The 25,251-nt window shown below is 56.0% G+C and overlaps 1 protein-coding gene across 2 annotated transcripts in view; it reads right to left on the bottom strand.

Moving 5' to 3' along the window:
• Window positions 1–219: 219 nt before the first annotated feature.
• Window positions 220–25,251, bottom strand: part of CACNG3 (calcium voltage-gated channel auxiliary subunit gamma 3) — a 28,525-nt gene continuing 3,493 nt past the window's right edge. For both annotated transcript variants that reach the window (XM_027667999.1, XM_027667998.1), the window contains 3 exons: window positions 5,334–5,417; window positions 2,768–2,908; window positions 220–1,685 (listed from right to left, as the gene is read on the bottom strand). In XM_027667999.1, the coding sequence (XP_027523800.1) occupies window positions 1,174–1,685; window positions 2,768–2,908; window positions 5,334–5,417 (737 nt within the window). In that variant the 3' untranslated portion in view covers window positions 220–1,173. The remainder of the gene's footprint in view (window positions 1,686–2,767; window positions 2,909–5,333; window positions 5,418–25,251) is intronic.

The raw sequence follows: 25,251 nt of genomic DNA, 5'->3' as shown, positions 1-25,251 counted from the left end.
CAGAACATTAAATAAGATTTCAATTAAGTGACACATCATCACAGACCAGCTGCTTCAAAATTACCTCCATTTAGACAAGCTCTGGTCCAGCAGGAGAGTTTAAAGCCAAACCTCCACCTGTGCCCTGGCATTCCCAGACTGACCTCCCTCCTCCCTGCCAGCCACGGCGCGCGCCTCTCCGGTGCCCACAGCAGGGTCAGTGTGACCTATGCAGCCAAGGAACTTGCCAAACTGGACTATTTTATTGTTGTTTTTCTCACGGATCTCCCAACCATTAGGGAATCCCACCCCATCCGCAGCCCAGCCGGCCCCAGCTGCTCCCGCAGCACCACGATCACACTCTGCCTCCTTGGCTGTGCCCAGACAGTCATCTCTGACTGCTGTGTATCAACTGTAGGGAATGAATTCATTTTCTTGCAACATTAGAGGTGAATTAAACGCTGGATACTTGCTACCAGTCACTGGAGAAATTCTGCTCCTGAGTCCTTTCACGGGAAGGAAGAAAGGAAGGAAGGCAGGAAGGAAGGAAGAAAGGAAAGCAGGAAGGCAGGAAGGAAGGAAGGAAGGAAAAAAGCCCTTTCAAGACCACAGAAAATTGCAAAAGGATGTTTCTTCCAACCCGACATGACAAAATTGAGTTCCAAGCTATTTAATGCATGCACGAAACGCCATAGAGGAACCCAGCCCGAGCACTCCGTCCAGCACGACAGGGAAGGGGGTTTGGAACACGAGCATCGCTCCGGCACCAACTCAGTGCTTCCAGCTCCGGACTTCCAGGCGATTCCACTTAAGTGTAACTACCGGGTTAAGGGTTCTCACGGACAGGGCTATCGCCAGCATTTCCATGGACACACAGCTACGGGAACACTGCGGTTATGATCACACGAACGATGGAGACCTCGGGAAGCCGCTGTCCCGGGGGGTTGAAACCCCACTCAGTCTGCAGGGTGCCAGGGCCAGGGTCCCAGCACGGCCCCGTCCCCTCCCCACCGGGGGTCCCGTCCCCCCGTGGCCGCAGCCACCTCGCCCGGCCGGTGGCTTTTCCAGGAGTGAAAAACCAGCCCCGCAGGCGGGGGCTTGGGGAGCCTCTGGGTTTGTCCTTAAAAACGGGGTTTCACGGGTTACACCATCACAAGGGTGATGCCATGCAGCCTGCCCACGGCCCTGCCCGCCTCAGACCGGCGTGGTTCGTCTGTTGGCCGGGTTGTTGTGCAAAGACTCCTTGAACTCTTTGGGGATGGAGTTATGGACCTGTAAAAAACCGTGGTCCCGCTCCGAGTTAAGCAGTGTCCCCATGGTGACCTTGGAGGGATCCCTGGAGAGGGTGAACATGGAGATGTCGGTGGAGGGGATGGTGCTGAACCCCTTGCTGATGGGTGACATGTCCCGGGAGCGGGGCTCGGTGGAGCGGGAGCTGGACCGCCGGCGGAAGCGGTACCTGTAGGGGGGGAGGCGGGTGAAAGCCGACTTCTTCAGCAGCTCTGAGTGGGACCTGGCGCGGATCTGGCGGTGCTTCTCGATGTACATGTGCACGGCAATCACCCCCACCATCTCAGCGATGATGAAGGACAGGGCTCCGAAGTAGAAGGACCAGCCGTAGGAGTAGCTCTTCTTGGAGTCGCTCTGCCCCGGGTCCCCCGCGTTGGCCGAGATGTAGACTATGATCCCGATGATGTTGCTGAGACCTGCAGGGGAGGACGAGGGACAGGCACTCACCTGAGTGGCAGGAGCGGGATGGGAGGATGTGTCCCCATGGGGCACCAACCCCTCTGCCAGCACACTGGGGCCAAACCCCCTCACAGACCCCTGCTATCCCAGTATAACTACACACACCGAGTATATCTGTATATTCCTGGATATTGGAAGGTTAGAAGGAAAAACCACTATTTTGTTTAGAAAAGGGACATTTCAAGAGCTCGTTGTGCTTTGCTTTGCTGAGCAATGAACCACAGGAGCCCGGTCTGTGGCCAGAGCAGAGACATCCCAAGGGGCACAAAAGGATCCCTCCAGCACAAACCCCAGCTTGCAATGACCCGTGGGAGCACAGGGAAGCTGGAATGGCTCCAGGTCTTTCCATTTCTGCTGGAGCTTGGAGGTTTTATTTGAGATGGGGGCAGTTTGTGCCTTGCCAGCAGCCAGTGGGGCTGTGCTGCAGGGCTGGGGAGTGGCTGGTGCATTCCCGGATTTACTTAATGAATCGATTATGTTCTCTCTGCTGTTTTCTCATCTGCATCAGCAGCTCCTGCCAGCCCAGGAGGGAGAGTCATTTGTCTCTTTGTGGGGAGAAGAAAAACACAAAATAGAGCAGTTTCTTGAGACAAAGACATTGTCACACGATAATCAGGGGAAGTGTTGGGGAACAGCACGGAGAAATGAGTAATCCAGCAGGAACGGCCTCTCCAGAGAGTGATTTCCATGTAGGACTGTGGCAGCTCCTCTGCCTGGTCCTGCTGCTGCCAGCACAGTGCCCGCTGACCGACAGGGCCCCCCTAGACCTGCCTGGGGGCCAGGTAATCCCCCAGTGGGACAGCTGCCACCCTTCCCAGGCTGCAGCACCTGCACGGATCCTGCTTGGCACAGAGCAGGGTGTGCTTGAAGTGCTGTCCAGCACAGTGACCAAGGCCACAGACCCCTGATGGGATTTTCCCACCTGGATGGGACAGCTCACAAACCCCAGAATCTGTGTGGACGGCCCGGAAGGACCCACGCCCCATCTCTCAGTTGCCCCTCTCCCCCCAGGCTGGCAGAGCCCCTGGGCAGCTCCTACCTGCGGAGACGAAGAAGATGCCGGCGCTGAGGATGACGTTGTGTTTGCTCTTGTAGAACTCGCTGGCGGCCACGCACAGGCCCCCGAAGAACAGCAGCCCCACGCTGAGGATGGGGAAGACACTGGATGCTCTCACTGCACCTGTGGGACAGGGAGCAGGGCAGGATCAGCTCCTGAGGAGGGGGCTGCCAACATCCCCCCCCAATGCCTCCACCCGGGAGGGAGCAGTGCAAGGGCATGTTTGGGGCTGCCAGGAGGGTGGGGAGACGCAGCACAGGTCCCCACTATGCATCCTCTGCCTGTCATGGAATCCTGGAACGGTTTGGGTTGGAAGGGACTTTGGAAATCATCCCATCCCACCCCCTGCCATGGGCAGGGACACCTTCCACTAGCCCAGGTTGCTCCAAACCCCGTCCAACCTGGCCTTGGACACTCCCAGGGATGGGGCAGCCACAGCTTCTCTGGGCAGCCTGTGCCAGGGCCTCCCCACCCTCACAGGGGAGAATTTCTTCCCGGTATCTCTATTGCTCCAGATCCCAACACCAGCCCTGCAGGCCCCGTGATTCCAGCCTCAAGAACAGCTTAATCCCTGAATTTCTTTTCCCCCCACCTCCTAGGCTATTTTTTCCAGCCTTGTCACACACTCAGCACCAGCAATTTACCTTCCCATTACCAAACACACCACCCACAGGTTTCAGCTGTGGATGTGCCTCTGGAGTCTGGGGTGGTAGAAACCACACAGATCTCACCAGGGGAGGAACTGCCAGGAACCTTTCCTGTAGGGCCCAAACTGTCACAGCTGCTTTGAAAGCCAAAATTTGCAAACTAATACAACTCAAGTTCAACAAAAAGTAATTTTCTGATGTAGAAGAGGAACATTTTCAAAATGAACAGAGAGCCCAGGCCCTGGAGCCCAGCACCATGCCGTGACCCTGGCACTGGGCTCCATCCCACAGGATCAGCTCTGGCAGCACCAGTCTCTGCATGCTTGGGAGTCACTGACCGGGCCCTACACAAAGAAGGGTCTTTCCTGAATGGATCAGCTTCCAAAATGACAGTAGAGAGTAATGAATACAGCAAATCACTACCTGCTGCACCAAAAATACACTGTGCCTTGGTTTGGGCTCTCATCCCTCGATTAGGGCTGTTATTAAAGCACAGAAATACAGAGCAGCCCCATTAAAATGCCACTCTGGGGGCTTTAAAATAGACTTTTTACTTTAAATGTGGGAGGGGGTGGGAGAACTTCAATGCTAATCTCCTAAAACTGCAAACCTATTCCATCAAAACCCCTCCCCTCTCTGCTTGGTGAGCAGAGCTGTAGAAACTGAGGAGTTCAGAGCAACATCTGGGTGAACCAGCAGCTGGGTCAGGCGGGGGATTGGGACTGAGCACTGGGCACAGGGCCCTTCTCCTGGGATTCCTGCCAGCCCCAGGGGCTCAGAGAGCACCCAGGGCTGCCACCGCCTCCAAGGCTGCCACGTGCTCCTGCTGCCATATGTTCTTGTTTGGAAACACAGGTGTTGGAATGAACCCTCAGCTGTGCAGGTTCCACAGCCTGTCACACACGTATGTGGCTGCTGACGGGCTGGGCATCCTTGCCCGTGTAGCTTTGCATGTTGGGCCGTGTCATTTGTGTCCAGGCTCTGTCACCAGATGTCCCAGTGCATTCACACACGTGTCTGCAGAGCACTGAAGGGACTGTGCCCCTACTCTGGGGGGTCAACCTCACCCAGCCTCAGGGGTCCCCATCTCGTCCCCTGAAAGGGGAAATTTAGGTTAGATATAAGGAAGAAATCCCTCCCTGGGAGGGTGGGGAGGCCCTGGCACAGGTTGCCCAGAGAAGCTGTGGCTGCCCCACTCTTGGAGGCGTGCAAGGCCAGGTTGGATGGGGCTTGGAGCAACCTGGGCTAGTGGAAGGTGTCCCTGCCAGTGACAGAGGGGTAGGACTAGATAATATTTAAATACTAAGGTCCCTTCCAACCCAGGCCATTCCAGGATTCTGTGATTCTCTGTGTGGTTCTGCCCTGAGGGTTTGCTCACGCCAGAGACAGGAGAACCTGCTTTTCCCAGGAGAGCTGCCAGTTTGATTTTCCTCTGTCTCCCTGCACTCGGCTGCCACTGCAGAGCACGTGGCAGATGCTCATTGTGCTCTCCCAGCAAATCCAGCCTGGCTGGAGACTCTGGGAACAGGGACACCAGCGGGAACAGGGACACCAGCACGAACAGGGCATGAATACAAACCCCTGTAGTGTTGCACCACAGACACACGGGGTCCCAGTTCCCTCTGGGGGGACCCCAACAAGCTCAGGTCATGTAGCAGCTCCTGGGACTGGCCATGGGGACGGCGAGAGCCAGACAAATGTGCCACTGACACGTGGCCCTGTCGGGTAACCTGAGGGTCACTGCTGCTGCACGGGCAGCCAGGGGGGGTTGCGACCCATCAGCCTTCTGCCAGCAGGGTGGGGAGACCTGCTGGGTGAGGCTGGGGGACTGGGATGGGGGTGCCCTGCAGGGGGCTTAGGGGGTGCCCAGGGAATGTGCACCGTGGGGAAGCAGAACTCACGGAGGAGATACTCGGCCGTGTCTTGCTCGTAGTCTGCATCCTCAGGGAAGTGGTCGATTTTCTTGCACACTCCTCGGAAGGTTCCTGGGAACACACAAGCCAGGAAACACTCAGACCTCCCTGCACTGGTTGGAGCTCTGCAGGATGTGCAGCAGCCCAGAGGCCTGGGTGTTTTAAACAGGGAAACTGAGGCACAGCCTCGGACTCCTCTGGAGGGGCAAGGTGAGGTGGGAGGAACTGCAGCATCTCCCTAGAGAAAGGGGAGCCCTTTCATCACAGTGGCACTGGAGAACGTGGTCAGGTCATGCTGGCTCTGTTCCCTCTGCCATGGGAGCAGGAAAGACGTGTCCCCAGGGGACAGGGCTCCAGGTAGGAGAAGCCCACCCTCACAGTGTCCTGCACGCTCTCTGGCTGCGCTCAGGGGAGCTGAGCGTCGTGACAGGCATCAATTAAAGCTTGGAGATGAAATTCTGGAGGAGGCAAGCTGTCATCCAGAGGGAGACACGGCATCCGAGGGAGAACCGCCTGCTCCCGTTGCTTTGGGAACTCTGGGAGAAGGGGATGCACTGGGCACAGCGAGGACACACCAGCTGCACAGCACAGCCCCCAGCCTCCTCTTCCTCTCAGCTTTTGGTTTCCACCCACATTCTCCCGGTATCCAGAGCCAGCAGGCTCTGCCCCACTCACCCCACAGTCACCCCCCCCCCCCGTGTCCCTCTGCTCTCCAGCCATCAGGCACTCATTGCCAGAGGGGGCTGCACCAGCTGAGCCCTGCTCTGAGTGGGCACAGGCAGGGCAACGTGCCCGACCGCCCAGGGGGAGGGGGTGGGCAGGGGGCAGCCCCAGCTCCACTGCAACTATCTCACGCTCTGACATTTATTTTGGCTCCTTTATTCCCTCTGTTCATCAACTGATGCTCGTTGCCATGACAATGCTGAGCCACCTGACACACAACTTCAGCCTCCAAACACATACCACAACAAGGCTGAAATCCCAAAAAGCCCCCTCTGACCTCCAAAATGCTCCCTGAGGATAGAGCCCTGCCTCAGGGAGCTGTGGCTGGAAATGGCTCCGGGGATGGATGAAGCAGCTGCTCAGGGTCAGCTGGGCTACATGGCACATCCTCAGCCATCAGCTCCCCATCCCCTAGTGATGGCAAATGAAATCCCAGGTATTCCTCTCCCAGCTTTATAACTGGGCCTGGGTTACAACAGCAATATCACATCACAGACAGCAAAGAAGTGGATTTTGTCCAGGTCCTCAGCTTCTGGAGTCTCCTGCTCTGTCCACATTTCCTTAGCAAGAACTCGAGGCAGCAGTGATGCCAGATTACCTGCTCCTGGATCACTGCTCCTGACCTGGATGCCTCTGACCCTGCCAGATCCAAAGCCACAGTTGTGAGCTCAGGCAGAGGATGCCCTGCTCCAGTGCTGGCCAGAGCAGGACTCACTGGGACACTGTCTCACTGGGGTGGTATCTCACCGGGATGGTGTCTCACTGGGACGTGTCCTGGCTCAGCCACTTGCTCTGGGCACTTGCAGCCTCAGCCCCTGCTCACATCTCACCTGGGCACACCTCTCCAGCCCTGGGTGTGGATCCAGTGGTTGGCACAGCCCTGGGCATGGCACCAGTGTGGCTCATGCTGGTCCGGGGGGCTGCTGCCTCCCACCCCAGACGCCTATCCCCATGCTGACAGCAGTCAGACCCCTCTCTCAGCTGGGAGCACACCAGGTTGGTGGTTCCAGCACATCCCAACCTACTCCCAAGTCCTTTCCAAGGCACTGGCCGTGCCAGTGCTGCAGCCCCAGGCTGTGAGAGTGAATCACACCCCGGGGTTGGTTGCCAGGTGAGGGCCAGTGCAGGCAGCGCTGCCGCCGGGACTGACTCCCTGCTCGGCTGTCTCGGTGCTGGATCTGCCTAATTTCCTCTCCCTATTAGTATGAATCCCAATTAGGCAGCTTGGCTGATCTCCACACTTCCCTGCCAGAGCCCGGCACGGCAGCAGCCGGCTCTGCCCCGAGCCCGGGGCTGTGCAGGGATCCCAACCTGCTGCCTGCCTTGGCCCGCCCTGGCACCGGGCAGCACAGAGGAACTACACCTGCCTGTCCCATCTTCCAGCTGGGTTCTGCTCCAGAACCCCCGAGTGCATCCAGCAGGTTGACAAGCTCGGCTTGCTCATGCAAGGACACGTGCTGGGCTCCCCCAGACCCACAGACAGGCTGGGGTGGTTCCTGGCCAACAGGCACCAGCAAGGAGACATAAGAACAATGTTCTGAATCAGCTGGAGATGTGCCAGCCCCAAAGCCTGCAATGTAATCCTTTGCCTCATTCCACAGTTCTTCCATTTTACATCCCTGTTTTCTTTTCCAGAAAAGCATCTGCAGTTGCACGACCCACCACTGCCTCAGTGCTCTCCTGTGGCCAACATGGACACGTTGGCAGTGAGAAATGCTGCTGCCATGTCCAGGGAGAGAGGCACAGCCCTTGAGGTGGCACTTTGAGCCTGAACAAGTCAGCGAACAGATCAACAACATCACCAGAGTAAGTGCCTGGGTGAGCCAGGCAGAGCGGGTGGGAAGAGGAGCACTGGGGATGAGCTGTGCTCTCTACCACCAAGACACTCATGATGGCACAGGGACAAGCGTGTTCTTCAAACACTTGCTGTGTGCTGTGGCACTGCACGCCCTGCCCAGGCTACATTAGAACCTCCACCATGAAGCCAGAGCACCTCCTGACTCCCCTGCAGCATCTTCCACATGGACAACTGAGCTGCTCCAGAGGGGGGAGCAGCTGGAGGAGCTCGGTCAGGACCTGAGACTACCAAGCCCCAGTTGGGGTCTCCTGGTCTGCCTCTCCCTGGCCCTCCTGCCTTTTGGGGTGCCAGGGGTACCTGGTCATGGCAGGGTTAGTGTGAGCAACCCCACCTCTGCCACCAGTTGGGTGCTTACCTCTCTCCTCACCCTTCACAGCAGCTACACACCCCTGGCCAGGAGCAGAGCACATCCACCCATGCTTTGCCCCACCTTCACCCAGCTGCAGGTGAAACTCTCCATGCAATGGTCTCACTTTAACCCAGGGGTGCCCTGAGAACCTGCAGGCATGGCAGGGAAGCCCTCTCCAGCTGGGAAATCTTCTAGGGCACGTTGTACGTGTCAGCAATGGGACCGTGGGCTGTGTGGTACCTGCAGCGTGTCCCTGCCCAGCAGCTCCAGGCTCCCTGCAGTGAGCCCTGTCTTTAGGTGACACCAGATTCAATTTGGAAGCAACGGCCTTGTCCAGCACACTTTGCAGTCACTGCTTTCTACGGGCACCCCTTCCCTTCCTGCCCCACCCACGGGGTTGTTTGCATCCCATGCTCCGCAGAATCCTTCGATCCTTTCATCCCCCCCAGCTGGGAGCTCCACCAAGTGCACGTTGAATAATGTGAGTGGTGGCTGCCCCCAGAGCCCCCGGGGGGAGGGAGGGGCTCCCCCAGGGCAGGGCATTGTGGTTCCCCTGCTCTGCTCACTCGTGTTTCTCTGCACACACCGAGCTCCCGGCCCCGCGGTTATCGGCGCATGCAGAAGCAATTAATTGATTTGATCTCAGGTCGTTTTCCTCTCAGAGCCCTTTTCCCCAGAGAGGCCTGGGGGGAACAGGGAGGGGGTTGCAAGGGAAGTACGATGGTGTAAATATGGCCAAGAATATCGATCCCAGCCCGGCAAGCCAGAAGACTAAAGAGCTCCAGTTACGGTGTTAAAATCTCATTACTTTTCATCCAGTGGAACAGTTTTTCAGGGACCATTCTGGGTGTTACTAGTGTGTGCAAAGGAAGACTCAGGCTGGGAAGGATGAGCTAAGACCGCTCTTAAATGAGAAAAAATTCCTTGCTTCCCTAATTCTGGCTCAGCTAGGAGGAGTCAAGCTCACATTCCAGCCCTCAGCTCTCTACTCCTCCCAATAAATCCAAGTGAGTTATCTCCCAAGTTGTGGTTTCCAGTAATGGCCTTCCTAAAGACACTACATTACACCAAACCCATTTGGAGGCAATGGCAGTCATTGTGATCTAAGTTCTCTGAAAAATAATATTTTGGAGAACCAGAGGTTGGAGCTGAGCTGGGAAGTGCTGGGGTAGGAGCCTGTGGCACATCCCAGAGATGCTCAGGCTCTGCACTCCCTGAGTAACAAGAGCAAGATACCTAAATATCTCCAAGGAATTAAAACTTCAGGGCTCATCTTTTTTTACCTCCCACCCACCTCCCAGATGCTTGGAGAGATGGAAAGAAATTCATCTGTGTTCCTTCCCTTCCCCAGCTCCAGGCTCTGCGAGGAATCCTGAGGCTCTTTGCACAAGGTCCCTGGTGTGAGATTGCAGAGCCCTGGGGTTTTGAGTCTTTGTTAGCCGTGGCCAGCACCCAGTGGCCACTGTGAAGGGCTCAGTGGGTGGCATCGAGCAGCTCCTGTCCCCCAGGAAGGGTTGTGGGGGTCCCAGCAACCCTCCCAGCACCTTGTTTGCCTCCTGCATTGCTGAATTTTCAACATAGTCCAATTTCAAAGACACACAGCAGCTTAGAAAAGCATCAGGGAAGGCTGGTGGGATGGCTACAGACCCCTGACCTGCAGCTCAGAGCAACACAGCTGGAATTGTTGCTGGAGCCAAAGACAAGAGGTGCTAACCCCCAGGGCAGGGGAGCCAGGTGAGGGACCTGTCCTGGACATCATCTGTGACTCCTCAGACTGTTACTGTCACCTACCTCCTCACACAAGCATCTGCTGGCCTCAACTCTCCTGGAGAGTGGCTGAATTCAGGCAAAACCTGTCTGTTCTTTCAACAAAAGCCCCAGCTCTGCACTACTCTCTAGCCAGGACCTCCCCATGTCGGGATGGGTGCTGGGCTCCCCATCACCTGGCAGTGGGAGGAATCCTCCTCCTCAGGACCGAGTTCTCCTGCAGCACATCCCCATCGCCCCGGCAGCCCCACACCAGCTTCCCACCGCGGCACCATCTCCACTTCACACCCTCTCCCCCTCTCTGCGGTGGTGGTTTGTGGCTGAGCAGAGGCACCTACACAGATATGCTTGTTCTGAAGGACTTTTTTCCTGTTTTTGTAAAAAAAAAAAAAAAAAAAAAAAGTGGGAAAAAAACCCAAGTCAGGTGAAAGGAGCGCAAGAGCGAGGAGGCGGCAGAGGTGGCTCCGCTGTGCCGGTCGGACGCCAAGGCCGGTGAGAGCACACACCTGAACACACACAGCGGGGAAGAACCGAGCTCCCCCGTGCCTCCCGACAGCTCAGCAGGGTGTGGGGAGCAGCAAATGCCCCTGACGGGCATCCCCAAGGGGGACACCGCGGGCACAGCCTGGCACTCGCACCAGGGAGGGCTGGGAGCTCCCGCCAGCTCCAGCCCGCGAGGTGCCAGCGAGTGGCGCGTGGCACAGGGACTTCACTCCCTCGGTGGTGCTAAAAGGGAAAAAAAAAAAATCAAAAAAAAAATCTACATTTTGACAGTGACTCATCATCTCCCATTCTGGAATCTGTGGGGTTGGTGCAACCTACACAAGGCAGTTCAGAAAAGCAAAACAATTCTGAATAATAGAGGAGGAGAAAAAAGTTTGCAGCTGATGGGTAATTTCCAGCCCTCCACTCCGAGGGGTTAGCTGGGTTTTCTCATTAGAAAAGTAGTCAGGTAACGCTCTGGAGCTGCTTCCAGGGGCTCCCCTCATGCTCCCCGGGGGTTCCTTCTTCCCTCCATCTTGCCACCTTCCTCTTTCCATTCTTCTACATTTCTGGAGCTCATGGCAGGGACACACCGCGCTCCTGGGAGATGCCGGGATCGGGTAGGAAGGTGCAGGGGGCTGAGGTGAGTGTGGGGTCCAGGGTAGCCCCTTCCCTGCTGTCCCCTCTGTGGCACAGCGATGGCAATGGGCAGCAGCTGCTGATGCCAGGAGCCCTCACATCGTGCTGGGGAGGAGAGCACTCATCAGCATGTCTAAGGAAATCATTTCATGTTTTATCTTTAACAGTGAATAAACATTGATTTTTATTTTAAAAAGTAATTGACATTCCTATGAGAGTGCAATGAGCACTGGAGCAGCCAGAATCAGAGTAAATAAGCCATGTGCTAGAAATTAATGAGCTTCACTGATTGAGTTTATCTGTTTAAATTAATACAATTTTAGCAATTAAAAAAAATAATGATCTTTTGTTTGTTTGCCTGCTTAGAGATGTTGATGGTAAGAGATGGGGCAGAGCAGGAGCCCTGGCCCCAGCTGAGCATCCCAGTGCCTGAGGCACCAGGACCTCTGTCCGTGCAGCCAGAGCAGGATCCCCCCCTTCCTTGTTTAATGAACATTTTAGATTCACTCGGGTTAACTGATGAGCTTCTGGGAAGGGTTTGCCTTCCAGCCTCCTCCTTGGCTGTAACAGGGATGGCAAGCTCAACCCTGGAGATTCCTGGACCACACAGCTTTTTGCTAACAGGACTTGGGGAAAGTGGGTCCATCCTGCACCATGGGAGCTTGTGCCTGTTTGGGAAAGGGGACTTGGGGTCATCCCCATCCTCTCCTTCCCACCACTCCTGAGAACTGGCTAGAGCTGGCAGAAGCTCACAGTCCACTACTGGTGTGAGTGCCTGGTCTTTAAGGTCCCTTCCGATCCAAACCATTCTGTGATTCCATGATTCTACCGTCCCAACCACCAGCTGGACAACTAACAGAAGGATCCAGACTCACTCATTTGTAGGAGTGAGTATGACCCACATGGTGTTTCATGGCCAGAACACTGAAAACTGATGATAAAAACTGCCCAGATGGGACCAGAGGGAAAAACAAGAGTCAAGAGTGTAAAACCTGAGATCCTCTGGTTAAACAAGCTGCCAGTAATCCAGACCAAGAGAGTCTCTGGGAGTGGGTGCTCTGGTGTCTGCTCGCACCCCGAGCTGTGCCAGAGGCCGGATCATCCCCAGGCTGCTTAAGCACCTATTTATACTAAGGAGGAGAGAAGCTGTGTTATGATGGGGAGCTGGAGGTTTCACTTCACCAGTATTAAAATGTCCTCTGAATTTCTAAAAAACCTATAAATGACAATTTTATAGCTGTGAAGCGTGGCATCCAGCACAGGGGAGTGCTATTTTCGACTCTGTGTTGACAGCTGAAGGGGAATGGATCACAGAATTAAAAACTAGTTGCAGCTCAAGTCCAAGCAATCACGGCTTGATGACACTTCTTATGGGCACACAGAGGCAAGTCCAAGGCACCAGCACAGACTCCTGGTGCTTTGAGAGGTCAATTCACAGAGCAGAAAACAATTATAAGCCAAATCAGTTAGGAGAATGGATTTAAGCATAAAAGCATGACTGTGAATGGAGAAAGATTTAAGAGTGTTTTACCCCAAACTCCATCACCACGATGGGAGTTTGTATTGGTTTAGAAACTGCCTGGCTAATATGTAAACAGCTATAAAAATAAAAACAGGCCCAACAAAGAGAAGAAAGGAGATATTCATAACTCTGAATATAAATCAGCAGCACAGAATTGTAGAGCACTGATAAAGGCGCAAACAAACAGCAGAAAACCATCCAAACGTCCTTCCCCGGTGCACTGGGCTGAGCAGCAGCAGCAGAAAGGAGCAGTGCCAGCGCCCGTCCCCCAACAACGGCAGCAGCGTTAGTCACAGGCCCCAGGAACGTTAAATAACCGATCACAGCCACAGCACTTCACATCCAGCACAGGCACATCCCGGAGCTCGGGGAGACGCGGGGAAGGAGCCGGCTGAGCAATGAACAGCTGCTGGAAACGCCGCGCCGGGAAGGGCGAGGAGGGAGACGCTCCACTGCCCGCCCTGCCCCTGCCCCAGCCCCGAGCTGGGCCACTGCATCCCCCTCGCTGCTCTGGGTGCTTGGGCTGGTACCTGACGGCACCAGTGAGGACTCAAACAAGGGGACAGGCCATGGACACAGAGTGACGAGATCGCTGGTTATGGTCGCTCCAAGCCCCATCCAACCTGGCCTTGGACACTTCCAGGGATGGGGCAGCCACAGCTCAGGGCAGCCTGTGCCAGGGCCTCCCCACCCTCAATATTCCCTATTTCAAGATGAAGCAGCTGCTCAAATTTGTGACCAACACTACAGCCCGTGTTTGAAGGAAGGTGTTACTAAACTCAGGGGGGGCTCAGAGGCAGAGGTTCGGGAGGTGCTGGAGAAGCCCAGCAGGCAGTGAGCCCCTCCATGCCCTCAGCACAGACTGACCTCAGCCCAGCACTGCAGTTTGAGGGCTGCTAAAAGCAAATCATTCTCCAAAGGAGCCCCACTGTGCGGAATATCAGGACTAAAAATATGTAAATCGTCATGGAAAGCACTGTCAGAGCTGCAGCGAGACGAGCCAGTTGCCAAAAGGCAATTTTGAATTTCCAAGCTCACTGCACGAGGCATTAAAAAGGTCACTATTTCTGAAATAAAGATCTTTACAAATAAACACATTTGCCGAGGCCTCGGTGAGTCATTCCAGAGCGGAGCAGAGAGCATTTCCACCCTAATGCTCCTGACAGGCCGGGAGCAGGGGAATCTTTTCATGTTTACAGTTCATCAATAGTTATTACAGCTGTACAGTCAATCTTTAAAGCACATTTAGCCTGGGAGGAGGCTCGGCAAGTTGTTTTCCCTGAAAAACTGATATTAAATTTATTACATTCTCCCTCTTTTATAGCATCGATTTGAAGGTAAGCATTTGAACTTCAAATACATGACTGCCACTCCAGTACCTGTCTTTTTTTAAATATATCTATACTTCTGTCACATCTTCCTGGTATAAATATTTGAAGTTTTCGGCTGATGCGCTAACAGGGCCTCGATCCATCACAGCCTATTTATTCCAGGGAATGCAGTGGGCATCGTGCTGCTGGTTTGCTGGTGCAGGAGGTGGGTGCTGGCATCCTGCAGCCGCAGCTCCCTGCTCCCCTCCCCGCCGGTGCCGGGCTCGCCCCGGGCCGGGGGTGCGGGTCCGGCCCGGCGCTGCCGCGGGTCCCGGCACATCCAGCACCGCCGGATTTAGCTCTGCCTGCCGGGAGGCTGAGCCGCCTCCTCACCATCTGCGGGAGGGAAGCGAGCCCCGGGGAGCGGCTCCAACGGCCCAGATGGGGAAAGCGACATTCGGGAGTAGCACCATAGTTTCACTCTTGGCTTTTTTTGGAGAACAAGAAGGGACTCTCCTTCCAGACGGAGCATCAGGAGAGAACTTTGCTGGTGAACAAGTGAGCGACGCCAACCTCACCTTCTCCCTCTAAGAAATAAAAGCTGCCTTCCTGATCTGCCCAGAAATCCAGAGCCATTCCCATGGCACAGCACTCGCCCTGCCCTGTGCCTTTGGGAGAGCTCTGCCCTTGGGAACACCTGACAGTACCAGACTAACAGCAGGCTCCCTGCCTAGGGCAGGTACATCTTGTCCATTACCCATCACTTTGGGATTTTACAGCACCAAGAGACCCCAACACATGACAACCAGCTGCCCCGGACATCTGAAACACTCCCCTGCCCCCAGGCAGCCCGTGGGACTCCTCTGTCTCCAGCTCTGCTGTTCCTGCCCATGCTGCAGCCCCAGCACCGCAGGCTCCACACCCAGCCACCCTCAGGGCAGGGAGCAGGACCTCCCTCCCAGCTACAAACCAGTTCCACTCCAACGTGGGTCAGACCCAGGCAAACTGCTTCACAGTCCCTGAGCTGCTCACACCCTCACCTTGGCCATTAACCAGCCTCACCCTCCCCAGCTCCCCAAACCTGGCTCAAAGCACAAAGTACTCTGCTGGAAGAACTCTGGTCTGTGAAACAATCCCAGTTCCATGATAGCCCTGCCATTCCAGGGGCAAAACAATTCCAGTTCCCCTTGCCTCTGCCCTTCCAGGAGCCAAACAGAGGTCTAAGGAGGAGAGGAGTAACATAGGAAAGCCCTTGAGATGATAACACACAGAGCTTCACCACTCATACAGTGTTTTCTATCTTCTGTCTCTTTTGCATTCAATCACAGAGACAGCCCATCCTGCTGCTGCTCTGCCACCAGCTGTGAGGACAGTGAGACCACGCCAGGCTGCCTGCTCTGGTTCCACCAGCACCAGTCCCCCAGAACTTACCTGGGGCTGCCTCTGTGGATTCACTCCCCTATTTTCATCTCCAGCTTGTGCCTAGGATGTGGCTTTGCCCTCAGCATGGCTCTGCCCACAAAGCACGTTCCTGCAGGGAGACCTGTGCCTGCAGCAGCCCTTTAATAGCTCTGTCCCAGCTGCAGCCAACAGCTCCACCTGGTTGGTGCTGACAGCACCCACCTGCCCCACTCTGGATGATGCATCAGCAGTGTGGACCATGAGCTGGATGGGAAATGGATGGAGAACAACAGCCCTGAGGAGAGCTGGAGAGGGACTTTGGACAAGGGTATGGAATGATAGGACAAGGGGAATGGCTTCACACTGACAGAACAGGGTTAGATGGGATATTGGGAAGAAATTCTTCCCTGTGAGGGTGGTGAGGTCCTGGCACAGAGAAGCTGTGGCTGCCCCATCCCTAGAAGTGTCCAAGGCCAGGTTGGACGGGGCTTGGAGTAACCTGGGCTAGTGGAAGGTGGCCCTGCCCGTGGCAGAAGGGTGAGTCTGAATGGTCTTTAAGGTCCCTTCCGACACAAACCATTCCATGGGTCTATGATTCTGTTATCCCCAGTTTACAGATGGGTAGTGGAGCACTGGAGGGATCACAAGCATCTGCTCATTTTGGTGCTCAGCTGGAGCTGTGCAGATTTCACAGCCTGTTCCAGGCTCTGCGCGGGAGGTGACGGCGCTGTCGCAGCCCAGGCAGTGCTGCCGAGCCTGTGCCACCAGCGGGGCTGAGCCCACACCCAGGAACCAACTTGGGAGCTCATGGGATGTTCTGCTTCTCCTATTTTCTGGAAGACTTCTCATCCTCGAGGGGAGATCTGTTCAAAGTGACATGGCAAGTAATTTCTGAAGGCTGGCTGAGCTTGTGTACCCTGCCCAGCCCCAGCCCAAGGCACGGGGCTGCCGCCGGGACCCTCCGCTGAGCGGCACGGGCAGTGTCACACACACGGCACCAGTGCTGGGCCGCGGCGGGGGAGAGCAGCTCCCCCAGGGCCGATGTCACCGCAGCCGTCCCCTGCACGCTGCAGTGGCACAGGGGCCGTTCCGTGGGGCGATCCCCCAGCCCGGGGTGCCCCAGACGGGCCGTGCAGGGGCAGGATGGCTCAGGTGCGGGGGCGCCGGCACGTCTGTCTGTCTGTCTGTCTGTCTGTCTGTCTGTCTGTCACCTCAGCCGCGAGCGAGCCGCGATTCCCAGCGCAGCCAGACGGACTCGTCTGGGGGAGGCAGCGCGGCTCTGCGGGGGGATCGGGGGGATCGGGGGAATCGGGGGGAGCGGCCCCGAGGGGGAGAGCGGGCGGCTCCTGCCCAGGAGCTGCTGCGGGCTGAGAGGGGGATGGCAGCGGTGGGACTTGGGGCAGGTTGGGGCAATATGCAGAGAAGATCCTGTTTAATATTATTATCTGTAATTATTTAAAACACGCACACCACCTCCCCGACTTCTCTGCGGTGCCCTCGCAGGACCACACTTTGATGCCGGGTGAGAGAAGCAGAAGCCGCCGTTCCGGCTCCTCCCCAGCCGAAAGGTCTCACACCCCGCTGCAGCTTTCCTGCTTCCTATGCAAGGCGCGATCGCTCTGATCCTTCTCCAGCTTCTCACGTCGGAGAGAAGGCCAAAGACTGATGTACAGAGAACACTTTCATCCTCGGCTGGAGCGTGCTGAGGAGCGACAAGAGATTCTCCCGGCACGGGGAGAAGGAGCCTCGGGGCTGCGAGAGGCTCCCAGCCCCCGGCAGCAGCCCGGGCAGGGGGGAGCAGCACGTCCCCATCTGGAGGGGGCCCCGCTCGGCTGCACGCCGGGGTCCCGCTCCCAGCCCGCTCCGCCCGGCACAGCTGCTGCACCGCGATAAGAACTGCGGGGCTGCTCAGGCAAATGGAGGATTTGGCAAGGATGCCCTGCATCCCGGCAGGAATGACTGCTCAGGTGGCCGGGACACACAGCCGGGCTGCGGCAGGAACAGCCGCCGGGAGGTCACAGTCCGCCTCGCCAAGTGACAGTGACCTTTCCCAGCCAGGCAGCGGCCCCGGGCCGGGGTCGGGCAGGAGGCTCCCGGGGAAGGCGGCCGATGACTCCCGCAGCCCCTCGCAATGTTCGTGCGGTGACGTTGTGTGATGCAATCGGTGATGCTGATCCATCACATACTCTGACAGCTGCAAAAATAACCCTTAGTTGTTGTTTAACCTCCAGCTGAGCATCTCCAGCCTGGCCCAGGAGTTCCTGCTCTGTGCTGGGAGGGAGCTCAGCCCCACCAGGGGGACAGAAGTGCCATCCCTGGGACCAGGGAAAGTTCTGCAGGACATGAGCAGCTCACCGGTGCCAGCAGCACAACCCAATGCTGATTTCAACAAATTAAAATCAGGAATACTTCAAATGGCTCACTGCTTGTTAGTAACCTCTCTGGGGGTGCTCTCCCCTCCCCTTGTGATTCCAGGCATGAACTGAGAGTAAAGGTGTTATTAGGGGACAATTACCAAATCACCAGTGAAATTGGAAATGTGAGGGTTTGAGAGGCAGAAACCAAAATGTCACCCTCAAATGCCACCTTCTGCCACTGCTTTCCAGTGCCTGAGCCCCACGGGGCACATTACCAATGCCAACACCCCTGAGGGTGCCCAGCAGCCCCCAGAAAGGCTGGGAGGTCACATGTCCCTCCCCTCTCTCTGTGCCCACCCTGGGGCTCCTGTCCGGGCCCAATTCTCCTCCTTCAATATGAAGTACTTGGCAAAGAGCAAATACCCAGAGCCCTGTGGAGCGTGGCAGGATGGCACGAAGAGCTGCCCCACTCCCACACCTGCCCTGGCATTTTCTTATGGCTCTGCACAATAAAACACTACCATTGCCAAAGACCTGACGTGGGAATGGCTCAGCCCTCCTCTGCTGCCCACCAGCACGAGGTTTGTCTGCAGACTGTGGTGTCCAGAGACAAGAGAAAGGCAATATCTGAGAAAATCATCACGTGCTATAACCCATCCAGCAGCCACGATCCCTCCTCCTGCCTCTGCCCACTAGGACTGTGAAAAACCCCACTATGTTCCAGCACAGTCACTCACCAGTGAGTGAGGGATTCCTGCAAGGGGCAGGGGATGAGTGAAGCCCAGCGGTCCTGACACGTCTCAAAAGGGACCAAAAGCCTGCTGTGAGAAGACCCTCCACTCCTTCTCCTCTGGGCAAGTGATCATAGAATCACAGAACCCCAGAATGTTCTGGGTTGGAAGGGACCAAAGGACATGGGACAGTTCCAAGCATGCAGCACACCCTGGCCTAGACTTTTCCTCCTGAAGACACTGTTAATTACCTGCTGCAGGTAGGTGGCTGGAAGGTCACACCAGTGTAGAATCAGAACATTGCAGAGCATCCCCGGTGTCCCGGGCTGACCCAGGGGCTGGGACACGAGGGGTGTTTCACAGCAGGGTTGTGTAACAGGTCTGGGAACGGGACGCAGCCCCTGCTCCTCCTCGGCTCCTCCCCGCGCCGCAGAGCTGTCAGCACACACACGCCGGGGGAGAAGGCACCCGTTGTCACCCCGGCACTGTCATTCTTTATCACAGCAGGTGTCTTCTTAATCAGAGCCTTTATCTCGAGCTGCCAGTGCTGCACTCCCCGAGCGAGCCACGGCTCCTCACAGCCTGCGTGGGACTGAGCAGAGCTCCTGGGTCCTCACCCCAAGGAAAGCTACCCAAAACCTCTGGAGCTGAGCCTGAAGAGTCAGCCAAAGCAAACCCACCCAAGAACCCTCAGGAGGGACATGAAAACCCCCCTCCACACCAAGCACTAACCCAAAATGCAGCCACCAGCTCAAGGAATCTGATTCCGAGGGTCATTTGAAAGACTGAAGTGGGTTGTAGATGTTGTAGCCCAGCAGCAGCCCTTCCTCACAGGAGTGGGGCAGTGGGCAGGAGCCCTCCTTTCCCAGTGGGGAGTGGAGCAGCAGGCAGGAGCCCACCCTTCCTGACAGGGAGTGGGGCAGTGGGCAGGAGCCTCCCCACCTCCTCCAACATCACAGACGTGTGGAGAAAGCCCTTGCTGAGCACACAACACTGCTGCCTCCTCACCCCCCCAAGGGCACTTCACAGGGCTCTGTACATAGGTGGGCACCTTGGACTAACCCACCCCCAGCTCCTGTCAGTGCCCTGTTAATGACAGTGGATACCTGGCAGCTGCATCCTGCCAATGCTGTGAGTCAGCCAGTGACACTCATCAGCAGGTGAGGAAGGGATGAACCCCCCCCACAGGTGGGACCCCTTGGGCAGGGCAGCAGGTGAGCCAACCCTCCCTCCCCCCTACTTAGGGGTTAGTGCATTTATGTAATTTTAAGAGCATTTTTGATTTTCCCAAAAAAGGAGGTTAATGTCTATTTATGAAGTGCACACTGTGTTCATTAAAAATCCATGGTGAAACCCATGTGAACAGGAACCATGGAGACATGAGAAGCACTGAGGAAGCTTAATGCCTCAGCTGCCTCACCTCCCTCACCTCACCTCATCCCAAAAGGCTGAGCATCACAGGTCTCCACCCCCGGCCCTTCACCCTGAGTCACTGTGCCACAGCACAGCATGGCCCAGGGAGGCTGTGCCAGTGGGCACAGGAGGGTCTTCACCCTGTGGACCCATGATCACAGTGCTGGCAGACTTTTCCAGATCCATGTGAGTTGAACACTAATGAATCCACCTGGTCTCACCTTACAAAGGGCAAAATTCATGCTGAGAGAAGGGATTTACCAAAGGCCAGGCAGCTTTCGGCAGCAGAACTGGGCATCTCTCCCTGCTCCCTGGCTGCTCCAGCAAACATCAGCACTGGCACCTCCCGGCCAGTCCCCCCCTCCCTGAGGACCAGAGGATCCAGCATCCATCCGTGGGCATCCTCCCCAAACCACAGCTATCCCCAGCCACCAGTCCCAGCACCAGGGCTCGCAGCCTTCATTAGCCAGCCCTAATTATTTACAGCCTGCGTGGAGCTGGTGACCTTGCATGGGAAAAAACCCACTTGAGCCTCATTCAAATTCAGCCTTCCACCTCTATTACACGGGAACAGCTCTGGAGATGACAGGCTCTGCACCACGCCTATGCAGCAGTAAAATGCCTCTTTCTGAGCTGTTCACAGCATACATTTTACTCATCACGTGCTGCTCGCAGGCAGTGAGGGAACCAGCTCTCTAACCCACCCCAGAAGTCGTGATTTTTGCCCAGAAAACACCGCAGCCTCCCAGGAGGGTGAATTTTGCACCCTGTGCTCAAAGCAGAGCTGGTGGCAGTGAGCTGAAGCACAGCTCCACCCCGGACACTCTCCAACCAGCCGTGGAGCTGGAGGAACGGCTGCCTGGGGCCACGGTGCCAGCTGGCAGTGGCACGGGACCCTCGGCGTCCAGAAGGATTTTTATGGCTCGTGGCATTTGGCCACGTGCCACAAGGACGTGGGTCTGGAGCAGCCCGAGGGTCCAGCCAGCCTCATTTCCATCTCCATTAGAGGACAGTAATTCACGTTTATCCAGCACATCCTCCACCAAGGCGAGGCTCAGGGATTCCCCAGGTCTGAGGCTGTGCCTGGATGCCGTTCATACCCGACCCCTCGCAGAGCCCCGTGCCCAGGGCACGTGTCCAGTCCCATGTGAGTGCAGTGCCAGGCACAGGGGCTGTCCCTGCTCTGTGCTGTCCTGGCAGAAAGGCTCGCTGGGTGTCAAACCTGCAGCCTGGTGATTCCACCAGGGGGTCTCAAACAGGTAACTGGTCCCTCTCCACCTTCATCCATCACCTCACCTTTGGTGCCTCCATCACATCACACCCTCTGCTCCCATCACACAGGTTAACTCGACGTCTCCCAGCTCTCAGGTAACGAAGAGCGAATAACCCCTCTCCACCACCTCCCCAAACCTGCCTGGCTGTACAGACCAGCCCTGTCTCCCCCTCTATCACCTCCAGCCCACGCTGATGGTCCCCATCCGTGCATTCCAGCTGGCACAGCTGCCATCCCTGGGCTCTCCTTGCCATGGTGCTGGAGCCAGCAGGCACCCCTGGGCAGAGCCATGGCTGGTGGCATCGGGGCAGGGGGCCATGCCAGGGGTGGTGGGCCAGTGGGCTGGGGCAGGGTGGTCAGTGTGGCCACGGAGGGCAGCCTGGCAGCCACAGCCACACCATCACCAGCACTGGCACCGAGCTGGACCGAGCACTGTGGAGAAGGGCTCGATGGCACGTTGGGGTGTTGATGAGAATCTATCACAGACACCGACCAGACAGAGGAACAGGATGAGCAGCTCCTTAAATACCTGCCTGTAATGAGTAGCGAGAAAAAGTGCTCCATCATGGGTGATTGCAATCTCAGGGACATTTGCTTGGCGCTTTTAAAAATTAAAGATAATAACTTTCTAACAGAAACAATCTTGCTGTCACCTTGGGGAAATTCTCTGCTTGGCCTCACTCAGAGGGCTGAAGAGCTGGAGGCGGGGGAAGAGCTGGTGGCTGGCCAGGGCAGCCGCTTCCAGCCCAACTTAATGCCTCCTCTCAGCAGAGCCAAAACCAGCCAGACAAAACCAACAGGGGAAAATTCAGGAGCAAAGGCAGGTGCCTCCCTGCACCTCACGCCTCTGCCAGGCCTGCTGAATGGAAAACTGAATAAAAAAAAAAAAATCAGGGATTTAGATACGGGAAGTAGCAGGACACTCATGTGGTTGATGGGAGAAGCTGATGGAGTCAGATAAAATAAACCTGTAACCAAAAGGTCAAGGAAAACAAGGAGGAATCCTTTCATTGTGTTCGAAGGAGGTCTCCTGAAGGTGTAAAACACCACCAGATCACGACAGGGCAACTGTCAGTCATGGAGCAGAAGTGACACATTATTATTTATTCATTAGATACTTCTGTTCTGTACTTGGAGACAAACAGGCTCCTGTATTCCAGCAGGAGCTGGGGGGATGCTGAACAGTGACTGCGATGTGTAAACATGGAACTGGGAGGACTAAAGAACTTCCTCCCAGGAGCATTCAGAGAATAGGCTGAGAAGGTTTCTGAAGATCTAAAATGGATTTTAATAAGCCTTGAAATTCTGTTGAATTTCTAGAAGATGAGAGAAGTTGGTTTAATGCCAGGAGCGATGGGATGGGCAGTGGCAGCTGTGTCCCTGGCACTGCCCGTGGGTTAGCAGAGGTGGGAACTGTGGATGAGGAAAATGTCAAGCAGCCTTGTGGAAAATAGATTAATCAAAGTTCATAAATTTTTCTTGATATGGTTACAAATTAAGTTGATAAAGGAAGTCGGTGACATAATACATTTAGAGTTCCACAGGGTATTTGATTTAGCTCTCCTGAAAAACTTAAAGACCTGTATTACACAGAATCAACAGCGCTTTATTAATGGGACTGGGAGCTCACAGAGACAGTCCCTGTCATCCGAGGGATGTTCCTGCACAGCATCACCTGTTACCAGAACAGTGCTGAACTATGACAACATCTTTGTTGACAGTATTGAAGAAAACATGAAATAATTGCAGGTGAAAGAGGGAAAAGGCAGAGAAAAGACTGATGGGGATATTAATGAAAAAGGGAAGCAAATTTGGGCAGCTCAGTACCACAGGATCATTCAGCAACAGCCATCTTTATACAGCCAACTCCAAGGATTACCAGCGAAGAACCAGGAGAGCAGGTTCCATTTTGGGGGGGGGAGGTGATGCTCAGCCACACAGGATGGGCTGGGCGCTGGGGTGGGAACTCCCTGTGAGGGGCTGCAGCCAAGGGGGCTCAGGTGACCTGCAGGTGAGCAGCCAGAGTCACAGCAGGCAGGGTTAATGACAAACAGCTGCATGGCTATGGGACAGCTTGGTATCAGAGATCATTTCTTATGCTCAAAGGAAGTTTGATGGACCCTCCACCCACCAGACACCCTGAGCCACACAGGAGCTGCAGGGCAGGTGTAGAAATAACTGGGCAGGCTCCTGAGGGCTGTGGGGTCAGCTGATGACACCCACAGTATTGTGTTTCAATCTAGACAGGATCCCTCCAAAAAGACCAGCCCCAAGCAAGGCTCTCCAGGCTTGGCAGAGAAGAACTGCCAGTTGGCAAAGGCCACGCTGGAGCTGCTGTGGGGGACACTGGAGGGGCCAGATTGGGTCCAAGGGGGACGGTTTGGCTGAGGAACAGCTCCGGGACATAAGATGTCTGTGTCTCCTGCAAACCAGCCTGCATCCCACCCCAGAAGGATGCGGGATGCTGAGCATCCTCTGTGAGGGAGGCAGGCAGAGCAACGCTTGGCCTCCTCCAGAAATGACAGAGCACTTTGTTCTGATGAGGGAAATGAGGGAGGAAAGAAAAAGTACCACATCGCCTTAAAATATGGTATTTTGAGAAGCCTTGGCCAAATCCTCCTGCTCCTTTTGCCTGTTTCAGCTCCGCATGATGCCATGGAGCCAGTCCCAATCTACACCACGCAGCAGGGAGGACACGGAGCCTCCCTGCATTTAATGATGCTGCATTTAATGATGCTGAATTTAATTAAGTTTGATGAAAACCAAAGTTCTTTTACTTTCTTAAAAAACACCACCGGCCTAAGCAGCTATTTCTCAACTTCAGCTCTCTCCTCAAAGTGCCATGTCCGTCCCTCCTTTCTGACAAAGCAGGAACAGAGGAAAACAAGTGACGCTGAAACAGCAACGGGGACAGACACCGACCAGCGCTGGTCACGCCTGAGTGGGACACACGAGGGGACACCTGCTAAGGGTTTGCATATTGTAAAAGCAATAATTAGGATCCAAACGCTGTGAATCCAACCAGTCTATCCCAGCCCAGCAGTCTCGGAACACCTGCCTGGGCTCCACATATTGAGTCAACCGCTAATTTGCGTTTCCCAGTGTGGGTGTCTCTCCATGGGTCTGCGGCGGCTTCATTCAAGATTTATCTGCTCTCGCCGATGGGCTTGTGATGCTCACGTGGTGCAGCTCCCACGCAGGCGCTGCGCCGGGGCTGACACGGATGCACAGAGCCGGCACTCACGTCGGGCAGCTTCGGGATCTGCCCCGCGCCCAGCCGGGAGAGCCACTGGGGCTCCACACTTGATTCCTCCCTCCCTACACACACTAAACCCCTGTTAGCGGGGGAAAGTTCAAGGCTGAGGCGGTTCCCGATGGGTACAGAGCTCTGCTCAGTGCTAAGAGCATCTTCTGCACCGCAGAAGAACCGGCCCCTCCAATCGATCGAGCTCGGTCCTGGCACAGGGGGATGAAGCCTCTCTCCCTTTTTCAAGCCTGTTACAGTGAGTGCACAGAACACAGGAGGCAGTGAGGCCCTGCAGCAGGGATCACACAGGACCTGCTGCATGTATCAGGTACAGGGCTCAGCCCCCAGCGCTGCACTGACCATCCCCAGCTGGGGGGTTCTCAGGCCCTGCTGCTGCGCAGTCCTTCCCCTGTGCCAGCAGGTGAGCTCTGTGCAGCTCGGCTGGGCAAGTTTTCCCTTCCCAGCATTGCACCGGTTAACAGCCTCCAAGGCACCGGTTAACAGCCTCCAAGGCACCGGTTAACAGCCTCCAAGGCACCAGTTAACAGCCTGTGAGGCACCGGCGCGCTCCTCCTGCACAGTGAGGAGGGTGATGAGCAGCCGTGTCACATCCCCCCAGCACCATCACAGCCCCGTGTGTTCCCCCAGAGCGCAGGCTGGGACCCCCCCTGCCCTGCCACTGACTGTGTGCTGCAGCCCCCCGCAGCCCCACTGCCACCCACACCCACACACAGGGGCTGACAGAGCCCATGTCCGGTGCGAGGCCTCGGCTGTGCCGCAGGGATGGCACCGCAGGGATGGCACCGCAGGGATGGCACCGCAGGGATGGCACC

This window comes from Corapipo altera, unplaced genomic scaffold (genome assembly GCF_003945725.1).
Source record: "Corapipo altera isolate COAL_440 unplaced genomic scaffold, ASM394572v1 104b, whole genome shotgun sequence".
Classification (NCBI taxonomy): Eukaryota; Metazoa; Chordata; class Aves; order Passeriformes; family Pipridae; genus Corapipo; species Corapipo altera.
Note: the sequence above shows the minus strand (reverse complement) of the source record. Positions and strands in the feature narration are given on the sequence as shown.